This window comes from Equus quagga, chromosome 1 (genome assembly GCF_021613505.1).
Source record: "Equus quagga isolate Etosha38 chromosome 1, UCLA_HA_Equagga_1.0, whole genome shotgun sequence".
Classification (NCBI taxonomy): domain Eukaryota; kingdom Metazoa; phylum Chordata; class Mammalia; order Perissodactyla; family Equidae; genus Equus; species Equus quagga.
This window is the reverse complement of record NC_060267.1, coordinates 29,736,761-29,759,203: the sequence shown is the minus strand read 5'-3', so window position 1 is coordinate 29,759,203 and position 22,443 is coordinate 29,736,761. Positions and strand designations below refer to the sequence as shown.

At 39.6% G+C, this 22,443-nt stretch overlaps 2 protein-coding genes across 12 annotated transcripts in view; one reads left to right on the top strand and one right to left on the bottom strand.

Annotated features, from left to right (window-relative positions):
- Positions 1 to 608: 608 nt before the first annotated feature.
- ETFBKMT (electron transfer flavoprotein subunit beta lysine methyltransferase) lies at positions 609 to 10,206 on the top strand. 10 transcript variants are annotated; one of them, XM_046682153.1, is made up of 5 exons: positions 609 to 777; positions 1,048 to 1,099; positions 3,035 to 3,476; positions 5,794 to 5,924; positions 6,635 to 10,206. In XM_046682153.1, exons 3-5 carry the CDS (start codon positions 3,151 to 3,153, stop codon positions 6,976 to 6,978), a joined length of 801 nt encoding a protein of 266 aa, XP_046538109.1. In that variant the 5' UTR covers positions 609 to 777; positions 1,048 to 1,099; positions 3,035 to 3,150; the 3' UTR covers positions 6,979 to 10,206. The 10 variants fall into 10 exon arrangements, with proteins under 10 accessions (XP_046538109.1, XP_046538090.1, XP_046538073.1 ...); XM_046682134.1 differs by having other exon boundaries at positions 2,982 to 3,476; XM_046682117.1 differs by having other exon boundaries at positions 2,541 to 3,476.
- Positions 10,207 to 11,441: 1,235 nt separating this feature from the next.
- Positions 11,442 to 22,443, bottom strand: part of AMN1 (antagonist of mitotic exit network 1 homolog) — a 51,009-nt gene continuing 40,007 nt past the window's right edge. For both annotated transcript variants that reach the window (XM_046639795.1, XM_046639787.1), the window contains exon 7: positions 11,442 to 11,641. In XM_046639795.1, the coding sequence (XP_046495751.1) occupies positions 11,568 to 11,641 (74 nt within the window). In that variant the 3' untranslated portion in view covers positions 11,442 to 11,567. The remainder of the gene's footprint in view (positions 11,642 to 22,443) is intronic.

The following is a 22,443-nucleotide window of genomic DNA, read 5'->3' as shown; positions in this document are numbered from 1 at the left end:
CCTGAGCTAACATCCATGCCCATCTTCCTCTACTTTATATGTGGGACGCCTGCCACAGCATGGCTTGACAAGCGGCGCTATGTCCGCACCCGGGATTCAAACCAGCGAACCCGGGGGTGGCCAAAGCGGAAAGTGCGAACTTCACCGCTGTGCCACGAGCCGGCCCTGGGTCCATTTTTTTTCTTTTTGGCATGCCAAGCAGGTTTTAATCATTGTCAGGAGAGACGGTGAGTTAACGTTGAAATGTGTAGAGTTGAGGGGTTGGAAGACGGACGTATGGGTCCAGAACTTGAGTGATACAGGTTGCAAATAGATTTAGATTGTGCGTTTATGGAAAGTATTATAAAAGGAGGATATACAGTATGATTCAATCTCGGTTGAATGTAAGCGTCATGAGGGGCTTCACTGTGTCTCTTTTGCTCACCACTCTATGCCCAGTGCCCAGAACTGTGATTGGCACAAAGCACATGCTCCACAGATGCTTCGGAATGGATATTTTGGGAAGTCAGAATTTGACGTTCTCTCATTTCCGAAGCGAGGTCCGGGCGCGCTCTGGTTTCGCACTTCCTGCGGCGTTAAGGCAGCGCAGGAAAAGGGCGAGCAGCGCCGCCGGACGGGGCGGAGCGCGGGAGCGGCTGGGGTGCTGCTGCTGCTGCTGGGCGGCAGCCTCGGGCTTGGGCGGCCGGACAGACGCTCAGCACGCGCGAAAGGAGCCGCCAGGGCGAGGGACAGACGCGCCCTGTGCTTAGTGTCCCGGGGCGGTGTTAGCAAAGCCAGGTAAGGAGAAAGAGGACGGTGCCTGCCCCTTTAAGATCGACTCCTGTCCTTCTTGGAGGGAAATAATGTTGTCACAAGCACCTTTGGAACTTACCCTGTTTAGTCTTCTTTCCTTACCAGTTAATGCATGCACAGGGTCCGCCACATAATCACGTATTCACAACCGATGCTCCGCTGGGGCTGGGATGGGAGGGGGAGGCGTCGGTCTGGATGGCATGGTGTCCAAAAGCAAAATCATCTCGTTTGCTCTGCTTTGTTTTTAAACTTTAGGCTTGTGCGCTTCAAGGACTGACTCGAATACTGCCATAACAGAACTAGTCCGGTGAGAAGTCAGGCTGTTAGAGACCCTGGGATCCCGAGGGCGTAAACCGACTGAAAATTTATCCTGAGTTCACAGACTGAATTCACAAAAATGGCCTGACAGGCATTTTTGGTCTGCCTTGTGTTTTGATATTTTAATTAATTGCCGGCGTTTAAAATTGGAGTTTATATGTAAATATATGGATTACTTTGAGATATTGGACGATCTGGCTGCATGTTCCTGCCTGGCAGCAGTTTCCTGGCCCCTTTGGACTGTCTAGAAACAGTCTTCAGTTTGCCACAACCGCTCTGTGTCTATAACCAGCTTGCATCTCTCATTTATCACCAGTCTGGCTGTTGGTAGGCATTTAAGTTCTCTAAATGCTTGGGGGGATGTAAGACTAAAACGTTTATGTAGATCAGATCAGAGATCCCAAACAACTGGTGTGTGGTTTGTGTCAAAACCGCATTTCCTCATCCCTGCTTATTCTTATCAAGGTGTTTTTCTATTGGAACAAGCCGTTTCAGCCCAGACTTGGTAGGCATGAATCATCAGAGATATTTACAGAAAGAGATCTGGGAGTTTGCCGGGGTCCAGCCCCAGCCGGAACAGGGTCTCCTGAGGGACGAACCGCGCCGGCGAAGGAGGAGGCAGTGAGACAAGGAGTTTGGTGTCCAAGTCTGACTTTATTTTGTATATGCATGATTTATATAGGGCTCAGGATATGCAAGGGTGATTTCATGGGACAGTCCCAGTACATATTTTTGGCTCGCGTAAGCGGGTTTTTGTAAAGTAGACGATAGTCCTAAGAGCAATTGATTGCAAGGTAGACAATAGTCCTAAGAGCAATTGATTGTGTGTAGGCCCCGGGGGGAGTCAACCTTCTGTAATTCTTTACTTCAAGGAGGCTACCCCCAGCGGCCTCCTGACTCAATGGGCCGTGGCAACCACCGTCTTCCCAGAGAGATCTGTGGGGGCTGCAGATTTCTTTGTTCCCTCTCCACTCCCATCGCTCCACCCGACCAAAGGACGGATCAGAATGTTCTTTCCCTAGAAGATGTTTTTCCCCAGAACTTTCCCTAGAATATTGCATTGTATCATTCTCATTCCCAGGGCCGGGCTGACTTCCCCTGAAATAACCCCAGGTGCAGAACAGAGTGAGCAGAAGCAGGAAAGTCAAAAGTACCAGGGAGACTTATGGCAGGGGCAGCCTGGTAGATTCCCTTGAGGGTCGCCGTGCGTCCCCTCATCTCTCTCCCGGACCGTGTCACAAGGCAGAGGCTTAGTTTGTAGCCTGACGGCTCCCAGCAGGAGTTGATATTCTGTTATTACAAATAAACCCATAAAGTTTTTTTTTTTTCATTAGGGGAAAAATCTGAACCTTGATTGCATTGTCTTATGCTACAACAAGCTTTATTGAAATAGATAGTAGTCAGTATAATTTGTATACCTCTGCCCACAGGCAATTATAGTTTGTTAACCTCCACACCTCCTGGCTAGACTTCATAAAGGCAAGAACATAAAGGCAAGAACTGTGCGTGCTTTGTTAATTGCTCTCTCCCACCCCTGGAGTCTAAGCTTCCTGAAGAGGGGGACTTTTATTTATCTTATTTACAGTTGCCAACTACAATGCCTCCTTCAAGGTAAGTGACATTAAATGTATGAAAGAACTTTAAAGGCATACTGATTTTCTTTAATAGGCATTGTTCCTGAGGATTTCTCTCAAAATCAAATGCTTGTGTATTTGTTGTTCTAAATTATTAAAAGGATCCTGTTGTGAAAAGGCAGCCTTTTAAAAGATTGGATTTTCCTAAATTGATACACAACGCTTTCATCTAAAATGAATTTGCACGTGTGGATCATCTGCTACAGAGCTCACACTGCAATATTTTCTATGTACTAGGATTTGGAAGTGTCCGTGAACCCTGGAATTTTCAGTATTATTTCTGTTGTCAGAGATCCAGAGATTCCACTTGAGATCAAGTTGGCAGCCAGACTTTTATTCTTTCCCTGTGAGGAGCGGCTCTTATCAACAGCAACATTGGCAGAACCTGTGTTTTGGAAAAGGCCTGATGGCTTTGAGCCTAGGCTGGAGAGCATTTGCCCCGTTGCCCATGAGCCACTGTGGTGTCTCTCTGAAGGCTGTGAGGAGCAGTGGTCTTGCCTTGTCTCCCTGGGGCCGCTGCCCCTGGAGAGGGACTGGAAGCTTTTCGGACCCTGAGATGAAAGCTTTCCTGGAGGAGAACACCGAAGTCACCAACAGGGGCAGCCTCACCCCTGAAATTCAGTTGCGGCTTTTGACCCCTAGATGCAAGTTCTGGTGGGAAAGAGCTGACCTGTGGCCCCACAGCGATCCTTACTGGGCAATCTACTGGCCCGGAGGCCAAGCCCTGTCTAGGTACTACCCTAATTGAAATGGGAACCTTTAAGCCTGCTACTGATCCTTTCTCTGTTCAGCCCCTTCCAATGCTGCATTCTCCTTGCCCCTGACAAAAAAACAGAGCAAAACCCCAAATTCTTCTTGTTTTCCTAATGTAGAGCAGCTTAAGAATATTTCTTGGTTGCTTCCTTGCATAGTTTTACCTTCTACTCCAAGCTTATCAAGGTATTTCCCCCTTATAGTTCTCTCCCCAAGAGAAATCCTAGGATCAGCTGTTGAGATCCTAGATAGCTATAAATGATCCAGAAATCTCACAGTATTCTCAGGTTCATTGTTCATAAGGTATGGCCAGTGCAGAGTACCTAGATGGAACCTAAAGCCAGTCCTTCAGCTCTCCTAGTTTAATCCTGTAAATCTTCCTCCTTAAGCCTCACACTTCCTCCATCAATGCCTCTCCATCTCCCAAAGAACAAGAAACGTGAGGGAGTGGGCGCTCAAGGCTTCCCTCTTCTCCGGTGCTTCACTGACATCTCAGGTGAACTCTGGACCCAAACCTGCATTTTTAAGGTACCCCCTTCCAACTCCCCAGACTGCAAAGGTCTTCTTTAGGACATTTTCTCACACATTCACACTGTGCCTTTTATTAAAACACCGCCGCTGAAACAAAGGCAAGAACTTTCAACATTTCACTCTAGTCTTTGCTCTTGGGTTGGTAAATGATTTAATCTCTTTACACCTTGAGGTTACAAAGCTGTGAAATGAAAAGGATGAGGACTTCTCTTTCACACGAATAGTATGGCCCTAACAGAATTAATGTTGTATATACAGTCATGCGTCACTTAAACATGGGGCTGTGTTCTGAGAAATGCATTGTCAGGCGATTTCGTCACTGTGTGAACGTCATAGAGTATACTTACACAAACGTACACACCTAGGCTGTATGGTACTAATTTTATGGGAACACAGTTGTACACGTGGTCCATCGTTGACCAAAACGTCATTATGCGATGCATGACTGTAGTTTTAAATGCAAAATAAATAAATGAAAACATCAAGCTTTTTGGAGAATCCCAAGGACTGGAAAACTTTCCAGGCGGTATCACACAATTTCGATTTTCTGGTTGTTGTGTGGCCACATTTTCAAGCTTTGTTTACTTACATCATATTTTTAAAATACTGACATTTTACGTGATGTCTATTAAAGTTATTGTGTATCAATTCCAAATATAAATACGATCAAACTCCTTAAGAGACTCTTTGAATCAGAGGTCACAGACTGGTGACCCACAGATACCTTTTGTTTGGCCTTTATTTGTAAACTTATAAAAAATCAGTTGCTAACATTTAAAACTTGAGGGATTTCACCTAAGAATCTACTTTGATTTGAAAAACAAGAATCTCTGATAACATGAGTTTTGTTTTGTTTTGTTTTTTGAGGAATATGAGCCCTGAGCTAACATATGCTGCCAATCCTCCTTTTTGCTGAGGAAGACTGGCCCTGAGCTAACATCCCTGCCCATCTTCCTCTACTTTATATGTGGGATGCCTGTCACAGCATGGCTTGCCAAGCGGTGCATAGGTCCAATCCTGGGATCTGAACCAGCAAACCCAAGGCCGCTGAAGTGGAACATGCGAACTTCACTGCTGTGCCACCATGACAGCCCCTACATGGGATTTCCATGTGGTAACAGTTAGCTGAAGATAGTTAGCAACTGTCCCTTTAGACAGGGCACGTGCACCCCTGCCTTGCTGTAGTCCCTGCTATTCTTTATGATTCCAATACCAAGATCAAGTGTCAGTTGACATTTATTATTTCAGTGTTTTCCTATTCATCTTCACTTGTTCAGTAGCTCCTTAACCCTGGTCCAAATTCTTTGGTTGACCTGGACTTTGATTGTCCCTTACCAGAGAGGTCATTGTAATGCCACTCAAGCAGCAGGTAAAACCACTCTGATGAACAATCAAAAGGAGACAGTGACTTTAGGGTCTAGCTTACTGAGTCCTGATTAGAGCAGTATTTTGTAGGTCTATATTCTTGGTGCTTGTAGTTTCTGGATCATAAGTGCTCAGTTGTGGAACTGCTCTTCACAACTGCTAAAGAGAAAGACCAAATGATGAGGGCCTCTCTCTGCCACTTCTGCCCGGCTCTTAAGATTAATATTTTGTCTCACTCTAGTCAGGACAAACTTGCCGAGGTTGGACCAAATTCTTCCGCTAAGTTCCACTATTTCTTTGTCCAGTCAACCCATAGAAACTGTTTTGGATACCTCTTACTGACCTTCTCCCATCTCTCTTAGATAATGTTTTTCCCTTTCTTTCTTTCTTTCTAATTTAGGTATCTTTTGGATAATCCTGATGTTGTCAGAGGAAAATCTGTGTTAGATCTTGGGAGTGGCTGTGGAGCTACAGCTATTGCTGCTAAGATGAGTGGGGCATCAAGGATCTTGGCCAATGACATTGACCCTAGTAAGGATTTCATATTGAAAAATATTTAAAGCTCATCTTTTTTTTTTCTTCCAGGATAAGTATCTACAGATACCTCAATGTGATAGCTTATTTCCATGTGTATTTTGTAATCTGATATATATCCCAAAGTGATACCAACCTGGGAGCACTTACTGTTAATTTCTGGGCTAGGAATTTCCTGAAATGTATAGGCAGTGTTTATTCGACCCAAAACCCAAGTGAGGATAGGCCTGTGTCTTTAAGGGAGATTTTGTTCCATTAGAACCCGAGTTGAGACAGGTATGTTTTAATTTTATCTGATTTTCTTCTAATGTTCCCTTTCACTGAGAATCTAGCCCTTGAAGATCCTGATTTTATACAGGGTCTCAGTTCTAACTTGCCACCTTGCTCAAGCCCAGGGCTTGTCTCTCTGTCTTCTGTACAGCTGTCACAAACCAAAACTCTTGGGTCTTGAGATCAGCAAATGTTTCCTTAAAACCTCAACATTTCCAGCTGTTTTGTTTTCAGGATATCCATTCATATATTTGAAAATTGCAGTAAATGGCTTATATCGGCATAAACTTGAGGCTTCCTTACCTAAAAAAAACAACTTTCAACAAAAAGGGGGAAAGAACATATTGTTACGAGATTTTCTAAATTCCTTAAAGAGTCTCTTTGCAGGAATTAGAACAGCCTAGCATATGCCAATTCATTGTGTGCTTTTTTTGAAGTTGCAGGAATGGCTATCACACTAAATTGTGAATTGAACCAACTGAATCCTCTTCCCATTTTAACCAAAAACATTTTGGATTTGGAACAAGATAAGTGGGACCTTGTTGTGCTTGGGGATATGTTTTATGATGAAGACCTTGCAGACGGTCTTCATCACTGGCTGAAGAATTGCTTTTGGACACACAGAACTCGAGTACTGATTGGTGACCCTGGGCGACCCCAGTTCAGCGGACACAGCATTCAGCATCAGCTGCGCAAGGTGGTAGAATATTCACTTCCAGAGCCCACGAGGCGGGAAAACAATGGACTGACAACAAGCACAGTGTGGGATTTCCAGCCTTGAGTTGTGAAACTGCTTCCAAGGATGGATGTGGCAATGTTTGGGTTTAACCCTAAAAGGCTCTCCAGCTTAAAGTGTGCAATTCCTGTTAAATGGCAGATCTTGCTTCCAAAATATGAAGGTTTAAAGTTTTGTCAGCTTTTGTCATGTAGGTAGTTCTGCATTATGCCAAATATACAAATCTCTGTAATTTTTTTCTTGTTTTACTGCTATAGGAATATAATTCTAGAAGGCAATACCCCATGGTAGCAACAGGGAATTTAAGCAGTGGAGAGGAATCAGATGTTGTAGCAGAGCCTGTTTCTGCACTTGAGGACAACTATATGATGCATCTTTGAATTAAACAAAATAGAAAATACTGAAGAATACTATATTTAAAAAAAATTCCCCGTACCGATCAAAGATGCAGTTGGCATGGTACAGAGTACATGGGCTCTGGAACCAGGCAACTGTCACTTTCTAGTTAGGATTTTGTCTAGTTAAGCTCTCTGAGCTTTCATTTCTTCATCTGTAAAACAGTAACAAAAATTTATAAACCTCACATCAAAGGGCTATTAAATGAGAGTATAAAGTGCCTAATAGAGTATAAAGTACATTATGGGACCTCAATTGACAACCATGGATGAAATGAAGATTTTAGAATTTCCTACACACTCTGTACTGGGACTGACACCTAATGATGCCTCTATGGCTTACTGCGGTCAGCTAGAAAGTGGTTTTGCCACCACTACATGCCCCAGGTTGTCAGGATCTTATATATCAATAAAAACACTACTACATAAATGAGAAACAATGTGAATAAGAACGTGTATAGTATACTACTATTTATGTAAAAAAGCTATGTATATACCCACATATGTATGTATGTACAAAATACATATTTGCTTGCAGTATACATAGAATATCCCTCAAATAAGAAACTGGTAACAGTGTTGCCTTCTGAGAGGGTACCAGATGGCTGGACTGGCGGGGGGAGGACTAGTGTTTACCCTTGGGTTTTGTAATTTTGCACTAATACTAATGTACTGTATTTCCTATTCTCTAATTTAAAACCAAACGCTACCACTCTATATGTTACAAGTGAAGTATAAAATGTAGCCTTTCTAAAGTGCTCTCATGTTCTTATATACTGCTTAGGAATTGTTTATGACACTTACATTATGTGCTTTCTAATAATACTCACAGGCCAGCGGGATTAGGACACCAGGGAGACGTGGCCAGAGTTACAGTCATACAGCAGAAATGTGGAGAAAGCATTAAGGGTGAGTGGCTGCTTAGACAGGAAAACAGGATAATTCGATGAGAGCTTTGGCGCTGGGGTTGCAGAGGATCTTGAAATCTATTTACTTGTGATTCTTGAACTTTGGAAGTCAGAGTTTATTACAGCCCAATCAGTCAACTCGTGCTGCATCCAATTTCCATTGGTCTACTGGGGCTTAAAAATTATAAACTCAAAATTTTGATTCAGCCTTGGTTAAAATTAATAGAAATTATAGGCTACAGTAGTATTGGATGATATTTGAGAGGAAAGAGTTTTGTTGACATATTCTTTGAAAATCCGGGGTATTCTGGTTATTGCCCTTCTCAGCGAGATAAGAAAGAGAAAATTAAACTCTGGAGCACTGTTGGAAATCATCTTGATGAGGCAAAGAGTAGATTTAAATTTAAATATCCACAACAGTATTTCTGTTGTCGTCTCTTAATGACTTACGAAGAGGGCACAAGAGGGTCTTTGAGGCATCCAAACATTACTTAAAATATTTCTAAGTCTCCCATGTACATAGCAGGGAGCCTGGAAGTGACGTCATAGCTTAAGAGGTTTTAACTCACAGTTAAAGTGGTTATTGACACAGTCGGATTAATTCCTGCCATATTTTTAACTTATCCTATGCCCTTGTTCTTTTTTTGTGTTCTACTCTTTTTTCTGCCTTCTCTGGTTTTAATTGAGCATTTTATATGATTCCATTTTCTCTCCTGCCTTAAGATACCAATCATACTTATTTAAAATTTTTTTTTAGTGGCGGCTCTAGAGCTTGTAGTATACATTTACAACTAAGCCAAGGCCACTTTCAAATAATACTGTACTGCTTCACGATTTTAAGTTTGTTCAGCTTTTATCTTATTGTTGAGGATGGGAGTGATGACTTCCCATCTCTTTACATGTCAGACTAGAAGCTGGAAGTATGGGTCTTACTGTTATTTCTTTCTTTCCCCTTTAATTCTTTCCTTGTCCATTTACTCAAATATTGGGATGCTTATTATGTGCCAGACACTGTCTAGGCACTGGGGATACAGCAGTGAAAAAAAAGACAAAAATTTCCATCTTCATGAAGCTTATATTCTGGGGCGAGAAGACAGCTAATAAATAAAATGGCTGTCAGATGGGGATGGATGGCAAGGAGAAAAATAAAGAGGTCAGGGTGAGAGGGATAGGTGGGGTAGGGAATGAGGTGCTGAGATTTTAAACAGGGTGGTAAGAAATAGCTAATACAACCAGCAACATTAAAAAAAAGGCAAGATCAAACTGCAAACTGCTTTAGGAAGATAAAGCCTTTATAGATCCTAAAAAGCTGATAATCTTGAAACTAGTTTCCCAAAAAGGGGGAAAAGCTATTGACTTGGTTAGATGTTCAATATTAAATTTTACTGAACTTGCCTTCAGAAAAATGTCATAGGTGGAACTATGGCCTTACCCATTTTACACACATATATGTATGTACCACCTTTGCAGAGGCAATGTATATATCCACACTATAAACATACCACATTTATAAAGTAAGTAATAGTGAGGACAAGAAATAGAGTTGAATATGTAAACCCTCCCTCTAAACATGCACAAGAAACTTACCATATCATACTCTCCTAGTTTTTCCCTACATCAGAATTAAAATAGGAAATCTTTATGAAAGTCACACTGAGACAGGCGCACAGCACAAGGAATATGCTGAATTTGGGGCAGTTCAAGCACAGTATACTTCAGAGAATTTTGTGATTGTAGAAGAGTAATACATTTCATTTGAAAACTAAGACCTGCGCTGTTTATTTCACAATGTGAAGACCAACAGAGCTGCCGGATACAACCTCTGTAATGATACTTTGTATTTACTAATTCTTACACATTCTTGAATGCAGTGGTTTTTGTTTTTTGGATTTTTTTTGGTGAGGAAGATTGCCGCTGAGCTAACATCTGTTGCCAATCGTCCTCTTTTTTTCTCCCCAAGCCCCAGTGCATAGCTGTGTATCCTAGTTGTAGGTCATTCTAGCTCCCCTATGTGGGATGCCACCTCAGCGTGGCTTGATGAGTGGTGTGTAGGTCCATGCCCAGGATCCGAACTGGTGAACCCTGGGCCACCAACGTGGAGTGCACCAACTTAACTATTTGGTCAAGGGGCCGGCCCCTGAAAGCAAGTTTTAAGGAAGAAACTTCATAGATGTATTTGGGAAAAATAGCCGTAAAAATCAATGAAATAAGTGGCTGGGCAAGGGCCTCAGAAACATTCATGTGCTGCATTGCTGAGGTGTATGATGTCATGGATCATGACATTAAACTATTATATTTCTTTGTTTCATTGAAATATTAAATTCTGTGAAGAATTTGCAGGCCTGATGTTCAGCTTTGTTTTTGGCCCATGTGTGACCAGGGAACCAGGCAAAGAAAGGGTTACTGAGGACCTGATCAACAACTAACATGGGCTTTCAGATAGGAAGAAACTGTGCGTGCTGTGAAACAAGTTCTGTGAAACCGATGTTCCTGTTTTGCGGATGTTGCTATCTTGCAGAGAAACTTAGACCTTTGCAGCAAGACCCCTGCAAAATGTCCCAACTCCAAGCCTCCTAAAGTTAAATTCATTAGCATCCTTAAATTCTCCTCCTCTGGGAGGGTCCGGACAGCCACTTTCAGATCATGAGATGTATGAGGAGCATGCACCCTGAATAAACACGGTTGTTACACAGTCGTTACAAATAAACCTGTTATCCTCTGCTCTCCTATGTATAAAGTCTCCACGGGCACTGAGCTCCGGGAGACACTGCTTTTGGGAGATATCCCTGGTGGGCTCCATGGCTCATGCGAGCAATAAATCTTTTCTTCACCTACTTCTGCTTTGGTTGTGCATTTCGACTCTGCACTGACCAAGAGACGAACCCACTGAGTTCGGTTCCAAACGGGTATTTAAATACTTCAGGTAGGTATGACCCAGGAAATCGCTAGGGAGGTAATTATGCTTTTAGAAATAACCTTACTTAGAATTCTCCTAATGTTTATCCATATTGGTAAATTTCTCTTATAACAGCTCAAATATCTAGGTAGGAGAGGGAAATCTCCAGGGAAAACAGGCAATTTGAAACTTTGTTATTTAAGAAACAAACACAATACCTCACCCCCACTCCAAATACATCAGAGGGCATGCTAGGATTACCATTTCAAAAACAATCACCCATTAAACAAACACAGAATAACAGCACTATTAAAATGTTTAAGAGTCTGGTTAACTTCAAAGCACAAACCATATTATTGGAAAGCCAGTGTCTAAGACCACTGTTTCCTGGGCCAGTAGCATGACGATCACAGCTTTCAAGAGCTTCAATAAGCATCAATAAACAGTCCACGTCACTTGCTTTAGTTTGTTTGGGCCTACTAATTGCTCCAAGACTTCTCGTGAATGATCTATAAAAGAAGGCAATGACAATACATTAATTCACAGTAATCAAAGATATTTCATGTGTCCTACTGTATAAACTGGGGATGAGGATAACTATTATATCTCATAGAGTATTTAAAGGATTAAATGAAATGATATATTAAGAAGAGTATGCAACTAAAAATACATTTAATTAATGGTGACCCTCCTTATTATTAGCTGCAGTGCACATATCATAGTAATACTTTTTGAAAAACAGCCATTTATTGTTTCTCTGTAATTTCATCTTAATTTCACCAACCACAGAGTAATAGTGTAATTTCACCATTAACCTGTGTTTCTCAGGGTCCTGGCAGGAAATAGATGATGCACTGAAGTGAGGTGTTTGAACAGGGTTTAATGAAGTGACTATTTATAAAGGAGTGAGCAAGATTAAGAAAGCTGACAGGTGTGGTAAAGCACCTTGGGAAGTTGCAACATGCCCAAAATGGTTAGGGGAGGGAGCAGTTACTAGAATAGGACAACCTGACCTGTAGTTGAACATTTTTCCATGTCATATGATACTATTATAAAGCATGATTTTATATATAATTATATATAATATAATTATATATATTAATATATAATATATGAATTCATTGTAATTTAACAAATTTACATTATCCAACATCCAGATGGTTTTCAATTATTCAGTGTACAGTAGCAACTTTAATATCGTTTACAGCTCTTTTGCAAAGTCAGTTTTATAATGTCTTTGAAAAATATGAATTAAAGCAAAACTGCTAAAATTTTATTACCTTAAAAATTATTCAGAAGTTTAACAAACTTGTTCCATAGATACAACCTATGTTGTATGTACAATATATCTCTAACCTAGTCGTGGAAATTTTCTAGTTTAGTGGTTTTCTTAGGCTTACAATTTCATAAATCAGTAGAAAAAAAAGTGGGCCCAACATATTGTCACTAAACTTTATTTTAAGCAAAACAAAAATAAGCCAAAATACCAAGGTTTAGGGCAAGAAAGAGAATCAGAGAGTATATGGAAACAAGAAGTTATTATAGTTGTGAAAATAAAGGTTTACATCAGCAAATTAAAAAAGAGCAGCTAGTAAGATAAATGCAGTTTTATTCATTGTAATAGAAATATCATCAGTTATTATAGAGGTAATCTATTATACAGGAAATCTAGATTAAAGACATTTCAAATAGGTTGAAAGTAAGAGGATGGACAAAGATAGATCACGCAAACAGCAACTATAATAAAGTGGGGAAGGCAGGAACATTTCCCAACCCATTCTATGAGGCCAGTATTACCCTGACACGAAAGCCAGACAAAGACACCACACACACACAAACCAACAGACCAATACCTCAAAAATCCTCAATAAAACACTAGCAAACCAAATCCAGCAAAAAGAATGCTATGCCATATGCCATGATCAACTGGGATTTATCCCAGGAATGCAAGATTAGTTTAACATCTGAAAATCAATTAATGTCATACACTGTATTAGTTTCCTATTGCTGCTGTAATAAATTGCCACAACCTCAATGGCTTAAAACAACACGAATTTATTGTCATACAGTTTTGGAGGTCAGAATTCCAAAATGGGTCTCATGGGGCTAAAATCAGGCATTAGCAGGTCAGCATTTTTTGGAGGCTCTAGGCGAGAATCCACCTCCTGACTTTTCCAGCTTCTAGAGAGCACCACACTCCTTGTATTGCCCCATACTCAACGTGAGCAACAGTGGACAGAGTCCTTCTCATGCTGCCATCTCTTTGGTTCTCCTTCTGCCTCCCTCGTCCACTTTTAAGGACTCTTATGATTACATTGGGCCCACCTGGATAATCTAGGATAATCTCTTTATTTTTAAAGGTCAACATACTCATAGGTTCTGGGCATTAGAACATGAACATCTTGAGGTGGGGCGTTATTCTGCCTATCGCATACACGATGTCAAAGGAATACAGGACAAAAACCACATGATCATCTCAATAGATACAGAAAAGGCATTTGACAAAACTCAACATGATAAAAACACCCATGATAAAAACGTTCAACAAACTAGGGGTAGAAGGCAACTTCCTCAACCTGATAAAGGGCATCTACGAAAAATCCACAGCAAACATCATCCTTAATGGTAAAAGACTATATGTTTTCCCCCTAAGATCAGGAACAAGACAAGGATGGCTGCTCTTGCTGCTTCTGTTCAACATTGCACTGGAGGTTCCAGCAACAGAAATTAGGGGAGAAAAAGAAATAAAAGGCATGCACGTTGGAAAGAAAGAAGTAAAATTATTTTTATTTGTAGATTATGTAATACGGTATATAGAATATCCAGTAAAGAATCCACTAATATCCACTAAGAATCCACTAAAAAGTTAGAACTAATAAACAAGTTTAGCAAGGTTTCAGGGTACAAGATCAATATATAGTGTTGTGCTGCATAATGACGTTTCAGTCAACAAAGACCACATACACAACAGTGGTCCCATAAGATTAGTACCATATAGCCGAGGTGTGTCATAGGCTATGCCATCCAGGTTTAGGTAAGTACACTCTATGTTTTTTGCACAATGATGAAATTGTCTAACAACACATTTCTCAGAACATATCCCTGTCATTGAGTGACACATGACTGTACAAAAATCAGATATATTTCTTAATGCTAGCAATGAATAATCCAAAAATAAAATTAAGAAAGCAATTCCAGGGGCTGGACCCGTGGCCGAGTGGTTGGGTTCATGTGCTCTGCTTTGGTGGCCGAGGGTTTCACCGGTTCGGATCCTGGGAGTGGACCTAGCACTGCTCATCAGGCCATGGTGAGGTGGCATCCCACATGCCACAACTGGAAGGACCCACAACTAAAATAAACAACTATGAACTGGGGGGCTTTGGGGAGAGGAAGGAAAAATAAATAAATAATTACAAAAAGGAGAAAATTCTACTTACATTACCATCAAAAAGAACAAAACACTTAGGAATAAATTTAACAAAAGAAGTGAAAAACTTATACTCTCAAAACTACAAAACATTATTAAAAGAAATTAAAGATCTACTAAATGGAAAGACATTCATGTTCATAGATCAGAAGATTTAATATTAAGATGACAGTACTCCCCAAATTGATCTACGATTCAATGCAATCCCTACCAAAATTTCAGCTGGTCTTTTTTTTTTTTTTTGAGCAATTGATAAGATGATCCTAATACTTACATGGGAATTCAAGGGACCTGGAATAGCCAATACAATTTTGAAAAAGAACAAAATGAGAAACTTATACTTCCCAATTTCATTTTAGCTGGTGTTTCTGGAATTATTTTGGCATTTTTACTAGTTATGACTATGTTATCAAACATTATATACAATTACTAGTTTTCAGACTATATTTGTGTCACTCTTCTGTAGGAATTTATTATTGCAAATAAATAGGAAGATACTTTTCCCTCCAATAGTAAGCACACAATCTACTTTTAGGTAATTTTAAAATTTTCATGCTAGATGGCAGTATTACACTACTCAAAGTTCTCCTCAGGCAGCTTTTTCCTGTGAAAATTCATTTAGGACTGTGGGTTTGAATAGCAGGCATATTCAATGCCTGTGAGTTTATTATGCTATGAGGAGAAACTGCGGGGTCTCTGTTTCAGGTTCCCTTGCCAGAACACTCTACAGAAACTGTAGGAGAGGAAAACGAATTTTCTCTCTACCCTTCCGAGTTCTTGGTTGAGACCCCCTGTAATAAGAGAATAATGAGAGAAAAACTGTCGACATAAATAGTCGATAATTATTCTATAGTAAAGAAAAGAGAGTTTTTTATTCGAGCCAAACTGAAGATGATAGCCCGGGGGTCGCAGCCTTTGCCAGGGAAGAAAGCACTAGAGAATAGTGATTTTCAGCAGTTATTTGCCATTTCAAAACAAAGATACATACACCAAGCATGACAGGGGTACATTCCTTCAAGGGTTCAAGGAGATGTTCATTACAGATTAGCACATACACAGTGGGTCAACATGACCCTGGCATCATGGGAAGGGAGACTTATCTTAGTATTGGCATCACAAGAAGGGAGGTATTAATTCTTATCTTCAAAGAGTACATTCTTTACTTTAGGGTAATGATTAAAGCAGATGTACAATGTATGTTTGACAGGCTGTAAGTCAGCCTTCTTTGGTTCAAATAAAATTCAAGCCAAACCAGAATGACTTCCCCATATACTTCAATATAAAAATTTTCTTATTTCAAAACAAACATGTTTCTTAACATGAACACCTCACGTATACATTGGGGAAACCCAGGAAAAATGAGTAAACTCCTTGAGATGGCCCAAGCCTCCACCTTAAACACTATCTTCAGCTAAAGACAAAAGAAAGATGTGGGGGGGGTGGGGGGGGCAGTTATGGGAGGCTACCAGGGAAAGCACGGTAAACAAGGGTAGGTTTGCTCTACAGATTTAAGCCAGTGCCTTCTCCACTGATAAGATTCTCTTATGATTTAGTCATCCTTCTCTTCCTAGTACAGAGAGGGAGACATTTACAGAGGGAGACACTTTATAAATGGAGATTTCTTTTATAAATATCAACTTCCCTTACAAAAGGGTCACTTCCACTCTGCTTTCAGCGCTTCTCCAGTATCTGCTGTTTCTCAAAAATAATCAGCTCAAAATAATCTTTATAACAAAGAGGCATACTTTTGGGTGGTATATTCTACTACTCTTCAAAACATGCACTCTTAGGACTGAAAAAGACCCAAAAGGTCATTTATACAAATCACACTACTGATACTTGATGTCACTCTCCTATTTCCTTCTCTTTTCTAGTCAATTAAACCACTTGACACCAAAGGCTCAGGAAGTGCTTTATTGGGGAAAGAATTAGACTATGGATCAGGTGACTTAGATTTTTACTTCCAGTTCCATCAAGTGTCTCTAAGACCAGGGGTGAGCAACTTAAATTCACTGTATGTCTCTTCCCTCATCTTTAAAACAAAGAAGTTGTACAGATGACTTCTAAGGAACTTTTCATCATCTCTCTAGAAATCTATGACTAATATAGATGGAGAACCTTTTGAAAGAGATTCATGACAGGGGCTTTTGGAGCACGAAGAAAAAGAAACTATGGGGGCTGGCCCCGTGGCCGAGTGGTTACGTTCACCCGCTCTGCTTCAGTGGCCCAGGGTTTCGCTGATTCGGATCCTGGGCACGGACATGGCACTGCTCATCAAGCCATGCTGAGGCGGCATCCCACATGCCACAACTAGAAGGACTCACAACTAAAACTACACAACTATGTACTGGGGGGCTTTAAGGAAAAATAAAATCTTAAAAAAAATTTACATGCCACAACTAGAAGGACCTATAACTAAAACTATACAACTATGTACCAGGGGGCTTTACGGAGAAAAAGGAAAAATAAAATCTTAAAAAAAAAATTTATATGCCACAACCAGAAGGGCCCACAACTATGTGCCAGGGGGGAATTTGGGGAGAAAAAGCAAAAAAAAAAAAAAAAAAAAAAGATTGGCAACAGTTGGTAGCTCAGGTGCCAATCTTTAAAAAAAAAATTTATATGTTAAAAAAAAGAAATTATGGGAAACATTAACAAACTTTTTTCCAAATGATCAAGGAAAATAAATTTAGACATTTTGTAGAATAACACTATGAAAAAAGAGGCTGGGCACATTTTTATTAAACAATAATCAAGGTTCTAATGCCTTATTACAGTGTCTGGCATAAAGAAATTCTGTCATGCTGGATTAGTAATGAATGAATAAATAATGATGAAGAAACAGAATAATACAGGATTTAGAACATGAAGAATATGAAATTAAAAAAAGAGTTGTCCTTGCAAGGAATCAGCTTTAATTATAGGGAAACTCTGAAGCCAACCACTTAGGTCTTAAAATACTTTGGTTTTGGCTCTTTGTGGTAGATCTTGACATATTTATTCCCCAGGAATCTGAGTAAACAGCTTGCTTGTAAAGTAATCAGGTTGAAAGGAATCCTCCGATATCACGAAAATTCGAGTCAATTCAAGTACAAGTGGCAGATTTCCTGCCAGGTTTTCCTGCCTTTCAATGTAAACGTAAGGAGTCTAGGGCTGTCTAATTGCTTCATTGCCCTTCTAAAATCCAAACCTTCATGCCTGCGAATACTGTGAAATATGTTTAGACAATTATGAGAAACTGAAGTGCACGTCCATTGTAGGGGATTAACACAAGTGTGTGAGTTGTACCTACTGATCATCATTGCAGACATAATTGATTTAAAGGGAATTTAATAAGTTGAAAAATTATTTTTCTGCTTCCATAACACGTATGATTTATTATATATATATATATATATTTTTTTTTTTTTTCCTTTTTCTCCCCAAAGCCCCCAAGTACATAGTTGTGTATTTTTAGTTGTGAGTCCTTCTGGTTGTGGCATGTGGGACGCCGCCTCAGCATGGCTTGATGAGCAGTGCCATGTTCACGCCCAGGATCCGCACTGGCAAAATCCTAGGCCACGGAAGCAGAACGCACGAACTTAACCACTCGGCCACGGGGCCGGCCCCTGATTTACAATATTTTAAATAACAGCTTAATCTTTTTGTCTCCTCTGAAGAAATAAAGTCAGAATGCTTCTAACAGTTTCAAGACCTAGTTTATAATGTGGAGTTCTTTTTATAGTCTGACCGTAAAGTGAAGAAATTTTATAAATACTTAAGAAATATAGTAAAGATAAACCTATTAATTTAGGGAATCTGAACGGTAACTACAGGGGACACTGCCAATTTGGTGGTCAGGCTGCTTTGAGGATAACAGAATATTAGAATTGCACAAAAATATGTACATATATATATTCTTTTTATAGAATATAAATTGCACTCTCTTATATAGTCATATTAGCCATCACATGAATACATAAACAAGAGGAAACATGTTACATAAGGTGTCATGAAAGAAGAGATAACTGTCATTTATCAGGAAAAAAGTTATTTGTCTTCTTTGGAGAAAAAAGAAAGTAAAAATTAAATACAAGGTGGATATATTAGCCCACTTTATTTTCACTCAATGATGATAGCAAAAATATACAACAGTAGCAGTGCTGACAGGAAAGGAGGAAGAACAGAGATGATCTGGGTAGTTGAAAAACTTCAGCTTTTTTCTCTTTAAGAATATGTATTGATAAAAGCTATTAGGTATGTGCTCATTATCAGATCTCCCAATTTTATGACTGATAATTATATGTAAGGGAGAGTCGAGGTTCATAAAAGTCGAGCTAGTCAGTGTTTTGGAGAGATGCCAGGAGACCAGGGATCGGTGCCCATTTCCCTATATCTTGAGATTTTAGTTTAGTCTTGGCACTATTATTAACAACTGTGTCATGAGGGGCAAATAACATTTCAATATCTCACTTTCCTATTCTGTGAAATCAGGGATCAGAAATGTAATATATAAAGTATTCTGTGCTAAAAAAAATTTGGGAAATACTTGGGTAAAAAAGTTAAACAAATTTCTTGGATACAGTATTTCTCAGAGCCTTTGATAAATTAACATTCATTATAGTGGTATGGGGGGCAGAGCAAAGAACAAGATATGACCACAAGGTGGCAGCAGGACACAACGAGCTTTATCTGGGCAGCGCTTAGATAGGTTTGCATGCGAGGCAAGGCCCTTAGAACATGAGACCTTACAAAGGCAAGGCTTTACAAAGGGGTGTGGGGAAGGGAGGGGGACACTACTCAGAAAGGGATCAGGGTAAGGGAACTCCCAGAGGACTGAGGAGAGGGTTTGTGTGTCATGATGTTGCTCAGCAACAAGATAGGGAGTCTCTGGGCCAGAGAGCTCCAAAGCGCAAGAGTGGCTTGGGCTCTTTATAGCCCTGGGTTTTATTTTATCTATGGGTAATAAATGTTGAGGGCAGTTTTTCAGGGTATGCAAAGCAGGCTGGCTCTAGATGGCTAAAAATCTGCTTATTTAGGTTATATTTAAAACAAATGGATGAGTGAAAATTTGAATTTGGTGCCAGTGGGCTTTTAACAGTCCCAGTCTTCTGTGAAGAAACAAACACCACAGGGCCAATATATAGAGGCCATCTTTGGCTCATTTATATAACAGTAATAGCATTGGTAAATGATGAACCAGGTGATCTTCCAGTTAAAAATATTGTTATTCTATCCCAAATATTTTGAACTCCTGCCATTTCCATGTCTACTTCCACCACTTCCAGCAGCTACATGAAAATATAAGGAGTGATTTGAAAGGGATGTTGTGTTCTTGCTCTAAATGCTGAAGGTAACTGATAATTTTTCTTTACTGTGAGGCAATGCTTCTCAAAGTGTGGTACACAGATCCTACAGTGCAAAGTCTTTTCAGGGTTGTGAGCTAAACTAGTCACTTTATTCACGGAGCAATACTTTTAACAGAAAGAATGACTGACAATCTAAGGTTATTCAGACTTGGATGCTTGGCACACTATTTCCTGAAAAAGAGCAAAATGAGCCTGTCATTTCAAAGAAAACAAATGATAGAGTTTTTTGCCAATGATAAAATTTTAACTTTCAAGTGAATTTTGGAAAATTTGTAGCTGCCACTGTGACCTCGAAAGCTCCCCAGTACCCTTCTGATGAGATCAGTGGGGATATTAACAAATGTTTTTTTTTTTGTATAATGAATGTGTTGACATTTGAAAAATCTATATAATTCAGAGAATCAATATTTTCCAAACTGCCAAGGCATGATGTTACAAAATCACATATGGGTAAAAGATCCATTCGAAATGCAGGACAGACCAATGGATTGTAATGTAAGTGTATAAAAATTTCATTGATATGTTTTCAACTTCACATGCAACTAACCTTTAAGAAATTACCACTTGCTGAGTTTGGGGTAATATCAAAGAAGAGTGTCCACAATGGTCTGAATGAAAATACTTCTCTTTTTTCCATGTAATAGGTTTATTATTTTTAAAAAATGAATAAATCTATTAAAAATTTCTCAGCTTTAATTTAATTTTTAATTTAATAAATATAACCCATATAAACAAAAACTCTTTGGGATCCTCAATTTTTAAGAGTGTAAATGGGTCTTAAGATCCATTTGAAAAATGCTGACAAAGTATTATCTTAATTACTAAAAATTACAAATGGTTATTTTATCTCCTCACTGATATAAGGATACAAAGAAAAGCCATAGAATTTGTTCTTAAACATAATGAGGGGATGCGAAATCTAAGAGTCTTCTTGAGTTACATTTCTATCATATATCTTTTAGAGAGAAGACAAAACCAAAATACTAGAGAGAAGGAGAAAAACATGGGTTTAACGTGCACACAGAGGTCAACATCATCAGAACATTATTTCTTACTAAGAATAAACCATGGGACAAATTTTGTTTCCAGATGAACACAACTGTTTACCAACTTGTGAGGACCACTGCTGTCAGAGGAAGCTGGTTCTGTTTTGGGACTCTTTATTTTTACATACAGTCATCCCCGCATAAAGACGTTTTGGTCAATGATGGACAACAGACTGCACATACACCGGTGATCCTAAAAGATTAGTATACAGCCTAGGTGTGTAGGAGGCTATAGCATCTAGGTTTGTGTAAGTACACTCTGACGCTCGCACAATGATGAAATCGTCTAACGATGCATTTCTCAAACGTATCCCTATTGTTAAGCGATGCATGACTATACTGTTAGTTACATAGAAAAGAGTCTATGTGACAACTATTCTCCATCCAGCCATGCCCTAGAAATGCATATGTTCCAGGTCTATTTAAATAAGGAAGCTAAACAGACCCTTTCCACTGGCAAATACCATTAGCATGTTTACAAGGAGGTCTGGTTTAGGCAATCGTTCCCTCGGTGATCCTGAGTTGAATGGGGTGAGCATAGGCTGGATGATCGCTCTTTCTGTTCTAATACCAAAAAGGATTGAACTACAGAGTCACCAACTTCCCTAAACTCGGGAAGAAATGGTCCATATTCACTGCTAAGAAAGTAAACTGTATGTCCATAATCTGACTAATATTTATCAAAGGTATTACAGAATATTACAGGCTGAATAATCTAATAATCCCAGAAATACTCTAGAGAGTACAGGCAAATAGCTTTATTTGATCAAGTTTCTAAACACATTAATCTGGAAGTCTGCTGAATAAGAATTCTCTGAAGTAGGGAATTGCTACGTAAGTCTGTAAGTATTAGGAATCAGTCTAGGTTTTTGTATTATGACCTTGGAATAAATCAGAATATTTTAAAAAGTATTTTTTTCTTTTTCTGTAGAAAGGGAAGTAATCTTTAAGTGACCACAGGCATGAATGGCTTTACTGACTAATTGAGGTATTTTTAATGTTGCCATCATAATCATCATTTTGTTTGTGATTAAAAACGTTTCTAAATATGTCATGACGTTCTATAATGGTACTTTAATTCGTATGTTGAACAAGCATGGCTTTTAAGGTACAACGTTAATATCAACTCTATTTTTGTTCCTTTTGTCCCTCCAGAACTGTTCATTGAGGGATCATTCTCCCCCAGCTTCTGGATGGACATTTAGGTAATAGTATGATGTTCTAATGATTCCTACCATAGACTGGCCAACTACATTTTAAGATGCAAAATATCCAGTCCCCCCCGTGCAGCTATCCCTCTAGGATGGCTCTCCCTCCCGCCACGCCCACATCTGGCCTATGGACATTTACGCATCTTCAAATTCTAGGAGTTGAGGCTGATTTAATGCAGCAGCAACCTTTCCTTCACTCCTACTGTCAGCAGCTAACAAACGGCCACCCGGCAACTTCAGGGGACACCTATCAGGCCTGAGGGGTCCCACTGAAGGTCC